This window comes from Stenella coeruleoalba (genome assembly GCF_951394435.1).
Source record: "Stenella coeruleoalba genome assembly, chromosome: 1".
In the NCBI taxonomy this organism is placed as follows: Eukaryota; Metazoa; Chordata; class Mammalia; order Artiodactyla; family Delphinidae; genus Stenella; species Stenella coeruleoalba.
The window spans coordinates 15286333-15301002 of record NC_137169.1 but is presented as its reverse complement, the minus strand read 5'-3'; the positions used below and the strand labels follow the sequence as shown (position 1 = coordinate 15301002).

General features: G+C 52.2%; 1 protein-coding gene across 1 annotated transcript; it reads left to right on the top strand.

Moving 5' to 3' along the window:
- Nucleotides 1-374: 374 nt before the first annotated feature.
- PLA2G2C (phospholipase A2 group IIC) lies at nucleotides 375-14460 on the top strand (the record flags this gene model as incomplete). The annotated part of the gene is given in 5 exon segments (XM_079946162.1): nucleotides 375-941; nucleotides 3037-3181; nucleotides 5208-5232; nucleotides 5236-5311; nucleotides 14309-14460. Coding segments are annotated over 5 exon segments (438 nt in total). The 5' UTR covers nucleotides 375-901.
- Nucleotides 14461-14670: the final 210 nt, after the last annotated feature.

Sequence of the window (14670 nt, the reverse complement as noted above, 5' to 3'; positions counted from 1 at the left end):
TTTCTTAACAAATGTTTGAAATTACTGATAGGCAATTTTAGTCTCTCTTTTTTTTTAATTAATTAATTTATTTTCATATTTATTTTTGGCTGTGTTGGATTTTTGTTTCTGTGCGAGGGCTTTCTCTAGTTGCGACAAGCGGGGGCCACTCTTCATCGCGGTGCGCGGGCCTCTCACTATCGCGGCCTCTCTTGTTGCGGAGCACAGGCTCCAGACGCGCAGGCTCAGTAGTTGTGGCTCACGGGCCTAGTTGCTCTGCAGCATGTGGGATCTTCCCAGACCAGGGCTCGAACCCGTGTCCCCTGCATTGGCAGGCAGATTCTCAACCACTGCGCCACCAGGGAAGCCCCAGTTTTAGTCTCTTTAGGAGAGGAAAGCCAGATTCAGAGGGGCTAAGTTTATGAATAAGTTACCTGGGCATCAAGGAAGGAAAACAGAGGGGGACTACCATGCAAATGGGGCCAGACTTTCCCACACTGGATTTCCAACACGAGCCATATAGCATTTGCCTGTCAACTTGGCAACAGAGGAAATACTGAATCTTCAAAAGAAAAAAAAAAAAAGAAAGAAAGATGAAGGCATAGTGTTGCCAAAGAAAGAAATTTAAAAAAACACAAAAACCTTGCACTTTTCAAACAATTGAACCCTTCTCATCTTTATATTTAGGTCTAAATAACCGAGGGATTATCATATTCAGAGATAATTAGGTTTGAAAAAGGTCTCTTTGCTCCGAGCCCTCCACTGAGGGCTTTTGAAGGCCTGCACTGTGCTTGGGGTTTCACATCCACGTGGCCTCCCTCATTTTGGTTATTTCCTCCCCAAACAGAAGTTCAGCTGGCAGAGCCCTCGAAAGCAGAGGAAAGTGTGATCCTGGTGCCTCGGACCCCCGGTCTCCTCAGGAATGAAGGTTTTCGGGGTTCTCGTGGTCTTTGTCGCCTGCCGTAAGTAGTAACAGCTGAGTGAGCTCAAAGGCGCTGTCCTGTCTGTGTGTCTGTGTCCGGGGTGGCCCCTCCTCAGGTAGCATCAGGTGAGGGGAAATCAGGTGTCACTCAAAGGGGAATCGGGAGTGGAACGGCCCCCACCAAAGTCCTCCTGCTTCTGCTTCTCCTACAAAATGGGTTGACCTTGGTGTTGGGATCTCACAGAACATCTAGAAAATCAAAGGTTGCTAACCATTTGCTAAGAAAGAGGGCGTTTGACAATTGTTTTACCACACACACACCATTCAGGAGTCTTTTTTTCATTTGGTTGCTAGCTGCCTTTATTTAAAGTCTTGTGGATTCCAGGACAAAAATGCAGACACATATCTAGCTAATTTAGGAATGATTAATTCTCATCAGAAAGCCATTCTTACGGTGACCTAAGGAATACTTAGTAATTATAAGTCATTGCTACCAGGAGATCCGATTACCTACCTCTGCAAAGTGAAAGAGAACTTACTAGGAAACCGTGTTGGGTTTGTTGGAAAACTCTTTGACTCCTTGGTTTGATCAGATGGGTAGAGATTTGCTCAAATCCATTTTTCTATCTGTTTCAGCTGTGAAGCAATCGCTTTGGGCTTCCTAAGTCAAAATGTCAAAAATGGGGTTCCCTTTTCCCTTAGTCAGTGGTGGAATTTACAGTTTTCAAGATCATGATGTTAGAGGCAGGGGACCCGTGTGTAGGAAGAGCCACTGCTGCAGCCCCCATCGTGTACCCCAAGAGCAGTGTCTGAGTGTGGTCCTGCCCTCTCTCCAGGGGCTGCTCCAGCCCCAGAGGCCACCCCCAGGCTTTGGCCCCCTCTGCAATGCTTTGTGACAACAAGGCACCCCAAATCACAGTATGAGGTTGGAAGGCTCCTGGGAAAATTTCCCCAAACCTCCTGTCTTCGGTTTTCTTCTTCAAGTTCATGTTTTTATTTTATTTTTATTGTAAAATTAATATCTGCTTTTAATTAAAAAGAAAAATACACAGAGTAACAAGAGTATAGACTATGGAGTAACAAGACAAAGCCCCTTCTCCTCCTTCCCGGACCCTGATCCTTTTCCTACACTCAGACGTAAGCACTCTTCAGAGTTTGCTATACATCCCTCTAGGCCTTTATATATGTACCTTTCAAACATTTCCATAGAAAAGTGAAACACGCTTTTTGTAAGAAAAATATATATATATATCAGACAGCAGAAAAGTATTTAAGATAAATGTTGCCTGTTGTTTTTCTCCACCTACTTCCTCAGTCCCATTGCCTAGTGATATTGCTAAAAGTAGTATGTTTTCAAGACATCATTTAGTTATTATCTCCCTGTCCATAGGCATGTGGGTAGTCTCCAATTTTTTGATATCACAAATGATGCCGCAGCAAACATCCCTGTATATACATATATATATGTATATCCATCCATACATATATACATATCCATCCATACACACATATATATATATATCCATCCATATATATATATATATATCCATATATATATACATACGTACATACATCCATCCATCCATCTATCTATCTATCTATATCTATCTATCTATATCTATCTATCTATCTATCTATATATAATTTCCCCCCTCACTTTCCTAAGCATTTTATAGAAGTAAAACTTGCTAGGTCCATGTGTATTTGCCATTAAAAAAATGGATTGACGACAACTTTTTCTGCCTCTTGAGTATTTTGTTTCTCCTGTGAGGTTGTACATGCCTGATGGTATTTGCAAGGGCTACATTTCTGGCTTTGAACCTTTCTCATTAATAACATCAGATCTGAGAGTGTTTCTGCCCAGGATGGTGGTCTTTTACTTTGGGGAGAAGACTGGAGTTGATAGCATTGTCCTGAATGTCATGGAGACTGGGTTCTCATCCTGGGCTAGCGAGACACTAGCTGTGTGACGCGGTAAGCATGACCCTGTCTTGTCCCCGTTAAAGGGGCTGATGCCCAGGCACCACATTTAGGGGATCTCCTGATATCTGAATGCTAAGCGCTCTGGCTAGGGGACCTGAAAGCAGCATCTTTCTCGACGCATCTTCGCTTCTTCCTTATTTTCTCCTTGGCAGTGATGGCCCCCACCCATGGCAGCTTCTGGCAGTTTCAAAGGATGGTCAAACACATCACAGGGCAGAGAGCCTTCTTCTCAAATTATGGATACAGCTGCTACTGCGGGCCTGGGGGCGTAGGGGTCCCCATGGATGACACTGCCAGGTGAGTGCAGAGGCTCTGAGGCCTCCTGCCGGTTCATTTTCTTGAAGAGAGAGAGGGTGTTAGGACCCTTGCATTGTAAGGAACCAAAACCAATTCAGGTGAGCCTGAGGGTAAGAAAAAAACTAAATGGGAGTGGGAGGGTGGTCTTGAGGAACCCAAGGCTGGGGCTGGCTTCCTGTGGCCTATGCCCTATACAGGGCCCGCCTGAGGTTACCTGCTCTGTCACCTTCTGGAAATGCTTGACAATGTTTGAATAAGGGGCCCCTCGTCTTCATGTTGCACCAGGCTTTGCAGATTATGTGGTCAGCCCTGCCCAGAGCTCTAGACTGTTCAGCTCTCAGTCCTCATGGTAAACGTGGTCTTCTCTCAGGCCTCCAGTTTTTAGGATTACAGATGCAGCAAGACTGACCAACTGTCTCCCAGTCCTAATTCCATTTTCCAGGAAAGAGAATCCAAGTGGCCCAGTTTGGAAAAGTTGTCCATCTGGGTGAGGACACATGGCACAAACTTGGCTGCCAGGCCTACTTGTAAGGATGGGGGTGGGGGAGGGCAAATTCCCAGAAAAGGGGGAGGTTGGTGTTAATCTGGGGAGGGGACAGGGAGGTAGGAAACAGGGTGGTTTGTGTGTCTTTTTATTTGAAGAAAGAAGCAGCAAAATGTTCCTGGTCACTTTCACCGTAGTGTGGATAAATATATCCCCATAGTAGGGCGTGAATATCACTCCCGGAGCTTGAGTCCTCTGGGTTGGGCTCCTGAGACCATGGAATGTTCCAGCTGGAAGGACCCCAGAGCCCTTGAGGGGACCTGACACTGATGAAATGCCCGTCACATCCTGAGCCCCGGGATTGGTGGTTTGCATGCAGGGCTTGGTTTAACGCTCCCAGCACATGGCCAAGGCCATGCCACCATCCCCATTCTACAGGTGACAACGGTGAGGGACCCACTAAACGAAACAGCAGAGCCCAAAGACACAGAGCCCTTGAGTGGCAGGGTCAAGGTTTGAACCAGAATTTGCCTGTTTCAAAGTCCGGGCCCTTTGACACTCTGTGCCTCCCCTTCCAAGTCCTGTGGCTGGTGAGAATTTTAACACTATTAGCCAGCGATGACCAATGGCAAAGAGCCCACTTGTGGATGGGGACGGTGAGTGAGGAAGACAGAGCGTCCAGCCCAGGGCATCGGCCAGAAGCTGATCCTTTTCATGTCTTAGAATCCAGCCCCAGACCTCTGTGTTCCTGCCACTCAGACATGGTGGAAGAGGGGGGCTGAGGCCATCCCCCAGCTGTTTTCTCTCCTCCCGTGCTCTCCCCTGCTGGCACGCCCACCCCTCCCCTGGCCAACCCTGAGCCTCAGGAGAGCAAAGACTGAAGGATTATGTCTGATGTGCTGACCCTTTCTGCTCAGAGCCTCTCCCAGGGCTGGGCACATATTCAGTGCTCAGTCAAAAGTCATTAAATGAATGAATAAGTCATGGGCACCTAGATATGAGTCCTGACTCTATCACCTTCCAGCCATATGATTTTGGGAAATTCACCTCTGGATCTCAGTTCCTCTCCTATAAAACGGAGACAAGGACTGCACGTCCTAGGGTTACTGGGAGGCACTCATGAGACAGCAGTAGGTAGAGGAGGGCTCTTTGTGTGATTTTTTTTTTTTTTTTTGCGGTACGTGGGCCTTTCACTGTTGTGGCCTTTCCCGTTGTGGAGCACAGGCTCCGGACGCGCAGGCTCAGCGGCCATGGCTCACGGGCCCAGCCGCTCCGCGGCATGTGGGATCTTCCCGGACGGGGGCACGAACCCGTGTCCCCTGCATCGGCAGGCGGACTCTCAACCACTGCGCCACCAGGGAAGCCCTCTTTTTGTGATTTTTAATATCATCAGGAACTTACCTCCCTGCCTTCCGCACCTTCTCACCGGGGGCGGCGGGGTGGGGGGCGGTGGTTGGAGGGAGGAGGCATGTGAATCCTTTCCAGCCAGTCCCCCAGGGCCACCCTCAGGAAAGCTCTCATCTCCCTCCATCTGGCCCCCAGGTGCTGCCTGGCCTCCAACTGCTGCTGAGAGAAACTGAAGCAGCTCAGCTTCCAGCTGGTGTTGAACGGCTACCGGTTCCGCGTGGCCAACGGGACCGTGGTCTGTGAGTTGCCTTCCCTGTAGGGAATGTCTTTGAAACTGGGCCTTTCCTTAAGGTCAGCCTTGTGGACCCAGAGAATTTTGGGGAAATGAGATTTTTTTCCAAGTGCTTTGGGATGGAGAGCTGTAATTCCGAGAATCAGAGCTTCCCGAGAGTCCTGGCCCGGTGCCTCCCCGGTCCCCATTCGCAGCTGTGCCCCCAGCTCCCTCCAGAGGCGGGGTGCAGGGCACAGCGCCCCCGCCCCCGCCCAGGGTCCTGCATGTGCTCCATAAATAGTTGCTGACTCGAGAGTGAATCTTGCAGCTTCGCGCGGCAGCTGCTGCCGTTGAGAAGCTTCTTCCCGATGTCTGTCCTGTGTTAACAGAGCAGCTCAGCTGTCGTTCGGCTGAACAAATATTTGCGAAGGGTGATTGCGTGCCAAGCACTGGGATAAGTGCGGGGGTGGGGAGGGGGGGACACCAAAGTCAATAGGAGGGGGACGGGGAAGGGAACCCACGTGTCATGGAGGCCATTCAAGGAAGAGGGCCAAGGACAGGGTGGGCAAGTGCTGAGTGTCCAGCACGTGGGGAGGGGCCCCTGATCTCCCAGAGCATGTTCTGGGACTGCTGGGTGTGTAGGGCAAGTTGGATCTAAAGAACAAGCCCATTCGCAGGTGCTGGGCCACGGCCTTGTCGTGAACGCCATTCATTTCAGCGGAACCGGTGGTTTGAATGCCCCTTCGAATGTGTGACTCGCCTTCCGCTTGGCCTTGGGGAGTTGCGTGAACCACTGTCCTCCCCTTGTGTGTTTATTCAGAGCTGTGAGTGTGTCTTGGAGATCGCCTGTCTTCTCCCGAGGCCGGGGAACCACCTCCCTTCCACTCATCTCCCAGAGCCCCCAGCCAGGGCTCCGGCTTAGGACACACTGAGCGTTAGGGTGGCGCAGTCTCCCTGGTCCCAGTGGTGAAACATGGCTCAGGCCCCTGCAGACAGGAGACCAGCTTCAGCGGAGTCTGCTTCTCGGCCCCCCCAAGCACACCACCGATGGGGAGGGACCCCCCTTTTTCTTATGTGAGCTCAAGGAGACTTCCTGTGTTGGAGCTCTCTGGCTATGACCGTCCTCAGACCTAAAGCAAGGCGTCCCCTCTGTGAGGCCCCCAAGGCCATGTCCAGGAGATGGGGAGGGATCAGGGTCTAGTGGAGGGGCGGGGGAGGGGGTGACTGGAGGAGGTTGTCCCCAGAGGATTGTTTGCTTCGGCATATGATGCCCTCTGGAGGCCAGGGACCAAGTTTCTGACGTCCTCCTCCCACCCCTCGTGGCTCCACATGGTGGAAGGCAGGGGCCAAGCCTGGCTGTCGGGTGGTGGCAGAGAGGCACACAGAAAAGCTGCCCCTGACTCCCCTCAGCCCAGCTCATGGTCTCACTTTCACATGGTTTCTTCTCATCTCTTTTCGCCTTGATCTTAACATCTGTCATGTTAAGTGTTACCTTAGAATGGTTGAAAAGCATCAGTATGAGAGAAAATATTCTCTAAGAGCTCTCTCTGATGCCCCTGTAGAGCGCAGGGACCAAGGAAGGAGGGAAACGGTGTTCTGAGGAGGGAAGTGGAATTTCAGTAAGTGCAGAGGACCTTCCCGCACTGTGGTCTCAGGCCCAGGCCAAGCCTCCGCCCGCTGCTCCTGTGTCACGGGGGCCCAGCCCGGGCTCTCTGCACCTAGAGCAGCTTCCTTATCAACCCTCTTCACCCTCCCAGGTGGGGATCAGAGTGCAGCCCACGACCCCAGGAAGTGGAGCAGAGTGACCTGGGGGCAGAGGCTGGAGCCCCAGGAGGTGGCACAGGAAACGTTCTCTGCTTGGCACACCAGGCTGGGGGGTGGTGAGAGGGGCAGGCAGGGGCCGGGAGCTGGACTGGAAAGTTCGTGGCCTGGCCCTGCTTTCTGCAGATGCTGGCCCCTGCCAAGCAGCAGTAGCCAGGTGCTCCCGAAGCTTGACCAGGGCTCCCAGAGCTCAACATCTTGCTTAGGGAGTTAGCATGGAGGGATGCTTCTCCGTCCTCACCAGGACATCAGCACCCCCTCCTCAGCTGACCCAGCTAGTGAGGACCAGGCTGACCCCCCTGTTGTCCCCACCCCCACCTTGCCAAACCCCTATTCCAGTGTGTGCTGAGACCCCAAGTGAATCCCGCACACATCCATTCACTTGCCCAGTATCAACTGAGCACCCATTGGGTGCCCATCCAGGGCCAGTGCTGTGCCAGGGCCAGGGGCACAGAACAAGGCAGCCAGCCGCAGGCCCTGCTGTCCTGGCCTTCTCCAGAGCTGAAAGTGCCCTTGGGACCATCCAAACCAAACCCTCATTGTAGCAATGGGGAGACTGAGACCCAGAGATGGGGAAGGGTTTGATCCAAGGTAACAGGCAAGATTAAAACTCATACGTCTTGAGGCTTTCTAGTGCTCTGGAACACACTGCTGGCCTGAGTTTTCTAGGCCTCAGTTTCTTCATCCATAAAATAGGTGCACTAACAACAGCTACAGTTCACGAGCATCTGACAGATGCTTTGTACTCAGCACTGTGAATCCGTGATAAACCTTTGAGGTGGGCATTATTCTCCCCATTATCGAGGAGGACCCTGAGGCTCAGAGAGGTTAAGTGAGATGGCCAAGGCCACACAGCCATGGAAAGAAGAGTTGGGATTCAGACCCAGGTCATCTGACCCCAGCTGGTGCCCCTGCCTCCCACCATCCTCCCCAGGGGCATGGGGCCGCTGGGAGGGTGATGGGGCTGCTCTTGGCTGGGGGCTCACACAAATGCATATCTTATTATCTACAACAGGCTTGTCAGAATGTTCAGCCCTGGCCCAAGGGGCAAAGAAGAGCAGAAGGAATTTGCCCCTCTGCAAGGACCCAGATCTTTCTGTTCTAGCTCTACGTACCCTGCTAAGGGGCCCAGAGACAGCACACGCTTTGGAGTCAGGCAGAGCTGGGCCTGCATCCCAGCTTCACCTTTTCTAGCTGGATAATTGCACAGCCCCCCTGGGCCTTAGTCTCCTCATCTGTAAAATGGAGATACTAATCAGAACTTCATAAGGTCACTAAAGGACTGACTACAGTAACCCAGCTGCGAGCAGGTGCTTAGTTAGTTAATGCGCCTCCTTTTAGAAGTTGAGATTTCTTTTGTTTAATCTCAGTTTCCTTTTCCCCTTTACTTTGTGGGAAAGCACTGGGAGTTTTTTTTAGTACTGTGGAGAGATTTCTTGGAAACATCTCCTCTGCATTTGCCTCCCCTTGAGCTAATGTTATTAACCCCTTACAGGATAAAAGCTCGCCCACTCCACCCCCGGTTATACTGCAGTTCAAGGAGCTGCCTTGCAAGGGTTAACCACCTCCCCAGCCTCCAAGTTCTGAAATCCCGCACCCAAGCCTGGTCCCAGGTTGCCTAGCAACCAGTGGCTGCTCCGGGATGCAGTTGGTGTGAGCAGGGAAGGGAAAGGAGAAAAACAACTTGGTCCGCCCATGTCTCTAAATGTCACCGGGAGCTCAGTGCGGAGAAAGGCCTGGAACCCAAGCCCTGGGGCCAATTTGCCGAGGGGCGAAGGCTCCCCCCAGGTAACCGGGGAGGTCATTAGCCCTCTGTTGAGTGGGCTTACATAAGTACTTGGCATTCGCAAGGGATTTTAAGATCTGTCAGCCCCCTCCACCCACACATGAATGCATCTGTAGTGCAGCGGGGAGCCCGGCCGTGGGCAGCAGAGCCCAGGTTCCAGCCAGAGGTATCACTATCACCTCCATCTCCGAGCCTGTGACTTCTCCCTCTGCCAAAGGGGGAGGGTGAAGCAGGTAACCACTGGAATCTGTAGTTTGCAAAGATCTTCCTCCTTTGCGACTGAGTTTCCTCCTCACGAGACCTCCGCTCGCTGACACATCACCCATTTCCTCTCCTAGCATCTGTCTCAACCTGACATCATCTCATTTTCTTGTTTATTTATGCATCGATTCTCCCCTCGACTGGAATGTGAATTCCAGGAGAGCCGAGAGCACTTGTTGGGGGCGGCGCTTATCCTCAGAAGGCCACAGAGGATGCCCAGAGCTATGCAGTGTGGGGTCCGCTCGCTCAGACCTGTACCTCCGCACTTCCTAGCCACTTAGGAACTCAATACCTGTTGGTTTGATGAGTGAGTGAATGAAAAAAAAATTCATGAAATAGTCCATGCAAGCACCCGTACCCTCATTTGAAAGCCGAGGGAAGATGCTCAGACAGGGACAACTTGCCTGCCATGCTAGAACATGCAGGCGGCAGATCTGGACCGAGAAACCCACTCCCTGTTTCTTGGGATGGGGGCTTCTTTCACTGCCCCGCAGGCCGTGGAAGCCCAGCCAGTGAGCCAGTGGCAAACTGGGACGGAGCGCTTACAGCGTGTCTGGGGCTGAGGATCTGCAATGAAAAGACAAACTCCCTGCCTGTGTGCAGGGAGAGAGGCAGCCCATAAAATATTCAGAAAGAAAGATACACTTAGGTAGTGACAAGTGCTATGAAGCATCTAAAATAAGGCCACAAGCTAAAGGATGAGCATGGCAGTGGGCGGAAGGGCAGGGGGTGTGGGTGCGCGGCGAGGATGGCTACTTTCTGTGGCTGTGGAAGGCCTCTCTAAGGAGGTGGCATTTAGCTAGTGCGGAAGGAGACGAGGGGCTGGGGGGTGAGGCCGGTGGGGCCTGGCCGTGGGGTGAGGGGCTCACCTTCTCCTTCGGTTGCAGGGGAAGCATTAAAGCAGGAAGTGATCTGCTCAGATTTTGCTTCAGAAATATCACTCTGGCCCCTGTACAGAGACGTTGGGGAGCAGGGGAAGAAACGGGGAGCCACTAGTGGGGTGTTTCAGTAGCACTGGGGAGAAGCGACCATTGCACAGATTGATAGCTGGGGAGAAGTACCAGATGCTGCATGTGTTTGGGAGGCAGATTGATAGGACCTGCTGATGGATTAGATGTGGGGTTTGAAGGTAAGGGAGGCTGACTCTGAGGTTCTTGGTCTGAGCAGCGATGGATGGTGGTGCACCTACGAGCTTGTGCAGATGGGGGAGAGCAGACTCTGCAGACACGGCAAGAGCCTGGCATGAGCCATGTTGGGTTTGAGATGCATATCAGACACCCAAGAGGGAGTCACGTGAACACAAGCCTATTGGCATCTAGAGCTCAAAGGAGATGTCCAGGCTGAGGTGAGAACTGGAGAGTCAGCAGTGCTCGGTGGTATTTAGAGCCCTGAACTTCAAAACAAAAGCTCCCGGGCTTCCCTGGTGGCGCAGTGGTTGAGAGTCCACCTGCCAATGCAGGGGACACGGGTTCGTGCCTCGTTCTGGGAAGATCCCACATGCCGCGGAGCGGCTGGGCCTGTGAGCCATGGCCGCTGAGCCTGCGCGTCCGGAGCCTGTGCTCCGCAACGGGAGAGGCCACAACAGTGAGAGGCCCGTGTACTGCAAAAAAAACCAACAAAAAAAAAACCCCAAAAAAACAAACAAAAAAACCCACAAGAGCTCCCAAGGAGAGAGTTTAGAGACCAGGCCGGAGGCCGGGCACAGAGAGTAGCAGCGTGGCAGGCAGTCTGGGTTAGCCCAGGCAGGAACGTAGACCTTCTTGCTTTGTCTCATTGGTGGAGGTATATTTCATGGAATGAGAAAGCATATCCTAAAGCTGTCAGTTCCATTCTTCATGCCTCAGTTTCCCCATCAGCAAATTGGAAGATGCAGGATCTGGGTTTAGGCTTGTTTTTAAAAGATGACTTCCAAACATGGCATTTCTTGGCCCAGAGCTGCCTCTTCTTCCGGCCCATGACTGGCCTGTTGCTACAATGGCTGTGGGATGTCCACAGCAATAGACCGCTGCTCCAGGTCGGTCCTGACAGCCTGCGCCCTGGGCAAGCTGTTAGATGTAGAACTAGACAGCAGGAGAGAATTCTACTCCACGCTTTGGAAAAGAGCGGAAGACAAAGCAGGAAAGGGGGTGGTGAGAAAGGAAGAAGGAGGTTTGGTGAATTGAGATGGAAGAAAGAAGAGATGTTACAGACTAGGAACAGGAGACAAAGAGATAAACAGAAAGGGAGATGGATGAGAAAGAGGAAAGGGTGAGAAAAGTGCCTCGCTTCCAGTTTCCAGAGAAGCAGCACCCGGGTAAGTGAGAGCACCAGGTGCCAGGCCCTTTGGGAGGGAAGCGAGGTTGGATGGGGCATGGCCCTGTGCCCAAGCAGCCCTGGGCCCCACCAAGGGCAGCAGCCACACAAGCCGGTGAGCCCCTGCAGACCATGGCGGCTGCCGGGGGGAGGGCAGCAAGGGGCATGCTGGGCGGAGGTGAGAGACCTGGACATGGAGGCTCTCAGGGAGTCCCTGCAGGAGCTGGGGCCTGATGGGTCTTGAAGGATTGTCACAGATGGAGAAGGGAGAGCGCGAAGGCAAAGGTGATCCAGGCGCCAGGAACAGTGGGAGCGGCAGGAACCATCCCTGGCACATTTCCTGAGGGTGAGTGGAGAGGTACAGCTGAGGCGTAGGGTGGGTGTCAACATGTCTTGAGAAATCCAGGCTCCAGTGAGATGTGGGAGGACAGCTTCCTGCAGGAATTGTAGGCTTCGGAGAGGGGGAAAAGCAAACAAACAGACGATAGCCAGCACTGGTCCAGTTTCAAAGGGCCCTTCTTTTTCCAACATGTGAAGCTAAGGGTGCACCATCGTCATAATAACAAGCATTTACAGAGGCCTCTCTGTGTTCTGAGCACATCCAGACCACTCCATCTGTAACGACACCAGTGAAAACCCTCACAGCAATCTTGTGAAGTAGACACCATTATTTACTTTTGATACTATTGCTTTTATCACCATTTTTAAAAAATTTATTTATTTTTGGCTGCATTGGGTCTTCGTTGCTGTGCACAGGTTTTCTCTAGTTGTGGAGAGCGGGGGCTACTCTACGTTGCGGTGCGTGGGCTTCTCATTCTGGTGGCTTCTCTTGTTGCGGAGCACGGGCTCTAGAACGCAGGCTCAGTAGTTGTGGCGCACGGGCTTAGTTGCTCCGCAGCATGTGGGACCATCCTGGACCAGGGATCGAATCCCTGTCCCCTGCACTGGCAGGTGGATTCTTAACCACTGCGCCACAAGGGAAGCCCTATCACCATTTTATAAATGATACTGAAACTAACTTGCCCAGGGCCAACACATCAGGGAGTCTGGCCACCTCACTTCCTCACCCCCACAGCCCTCAAAAGAGAGTGGAAATGGAGTGGAGTTATCTAGAAGGAGGCTGCCTTAGACGTCCCCTACACACACACACACACACACACACACGCACGCATGCACGCACGCACGCACACGCACATGCACCCATGCACAGAGCACTATAACTCTGACTACTAAATGAAAGATGCCCCCCTAGTGGTCACTTGGCCACAGTGCAGACACTCAATCCCAAAGGCCCATTGAGCCTTCATTCACTTATTCAATGACTATTGAGCACCTACTATGTGCCAGCATAGTATTCCAGCTGGGGATACTGGGAGGGACAGGACAGAAAAAGCCCCAGTCTCACAGAGCTTACACTTTGTTGATGAGAAACAGACACAAATAAGAGAAATAAGAGATATGAAAAGTGTGGTGAATCAAACAAATGGGGATGTGAGGGAGAGTGGCTGGAGAAGCTTTAGAAGGAGTGGGCAGGGAGAGCCTCTCTGAAGAGAGGAAATCTGACCAAGACCCAAAGGTGGGATGGACCCAGCCACTTAAAAATCCTGGAGAGAAGTGTTTCAGACAAAGAGAGTAGCAAGTGCAAAGGCCCTGGGACAAGATCAAACAAAACATGCGACATAAAGAGGCCATTGGTCCTGGAGCAGCGTGAAGGTGAGAGAGTGGAGGTCTGTGAGGATGGAGAGGTTGGCGGGGACCCCATCATGGCAAGCCTGCTTTGGAGTCCATGGCAAGGATTTGGGATGTCTTTGCCCAAATAGTAGGAAACCACAGCAGGGCTTTCAGCAACAGAGTGATCCTAATTCAAGTTACACTTAAAGATGGTCTTGGACTTCCCTGGTGGTGCAGTGGTTGAGAATCTGCCTGCCAACGCAGGGGACAGGGATTCAGCCCTGGTCCGGGAAGATCCCACATGCCATGGAGCAACTAAGCCCATGCACCACAACTACTGAGCCTGCGCTCTAGAGCCCACAAGCCACAACTACTGAGCCCGTGTGCCACAACTACTGAGCCGGTACTCCATAACAAGAGAAGCCAGTGCAAGGAGAAGCCCGCTCGCCGCAACAAGAGAAAGCCTGTGTGCAGCAATGAAAACCCAACGCAGCCAAAAATAAATAAAATTTAAAAAAAATTTTAAAGACAGTCCCTGTTTATTTCTTTCCATTAGGGTGGAATTGCTGGTGATGACAGAGATTGGGATTGTGGCCAAGAAGATGGAGAGAAAAGGGAGGAGTGAAATACGCTAAACATAGAGACATCAATGGAACTTCGGGTGGATGGGCTGTGAAAGCAAGAGGGGGGTAGGAATCAAGGTCGGCTGCTAGTTTTCTGGCTTGAGTGGGAGGGGCTGCCATTTCCCAAGCCGAGAGTGTGGGTGGAGGACCAGCTCAGTGGGCGGGGGGCCGGAAGGGGACCCTTACATCCAGAGCTTCCTTTGGGGCATCTTACACTGAAGATGCCTGCGACATCCAGGTGAGAAACCAGGTAAGCTGTTGGAAGGAGGGGCTGAGTTCTGATAAAATAGGTTTCGTGTCCTTGGCCTGGGTGCTGCCTGGCAGCACTAACCCAGGGCCCCTCCGTGCAGCCCACACCTGCTCCTTCTCTCACTTCCTTCCAGGCTTCTCCCTGGGGCATGTCCCGGTGTGGTGGGGGAACGGCTTGGGGACAAAAGAAAAGAACTCCCAGTTCCTTTCCTTTCTATTTTCAACCCTTGACCCCTTGCAGCGAGCTCCCAGCTCTCCCCAACTTTAGAATCAAACCCTGGGAGTGGATGGAAGCCCCCTGTGACCCTCTGTCTCCCTTCAGTTGAATGCGCCCTTGGTCCTGGTGTCGGCTGCCTCTGTGGGCTAAGAGCCTGCGAGTGTGACACGCAATCCGCTTCAAAGAGAACCTGCCCAAACTTCAAGCGGTTCTTCTCCAGCTGGCCCCGCTGCGGCAGAAGCAAACCCCAATGCTAGTGAGGCCGCGGGTCCCTGGTCGGTCTGGTCTGGGATACTCCTTTGTCACTCGGCATTAGAGGGCTGGAGATCAACAGTGGAAAAGACAGAATCCTGGCTTTCTATGGCGGGAGACAGACCATAAACATACACATAAATAGTACATTCCAAAAGCAGTAAGACTAGGAAGCAATAAAACAAGGTGACAGGGTAGAGAGAAGTCGCCTACCC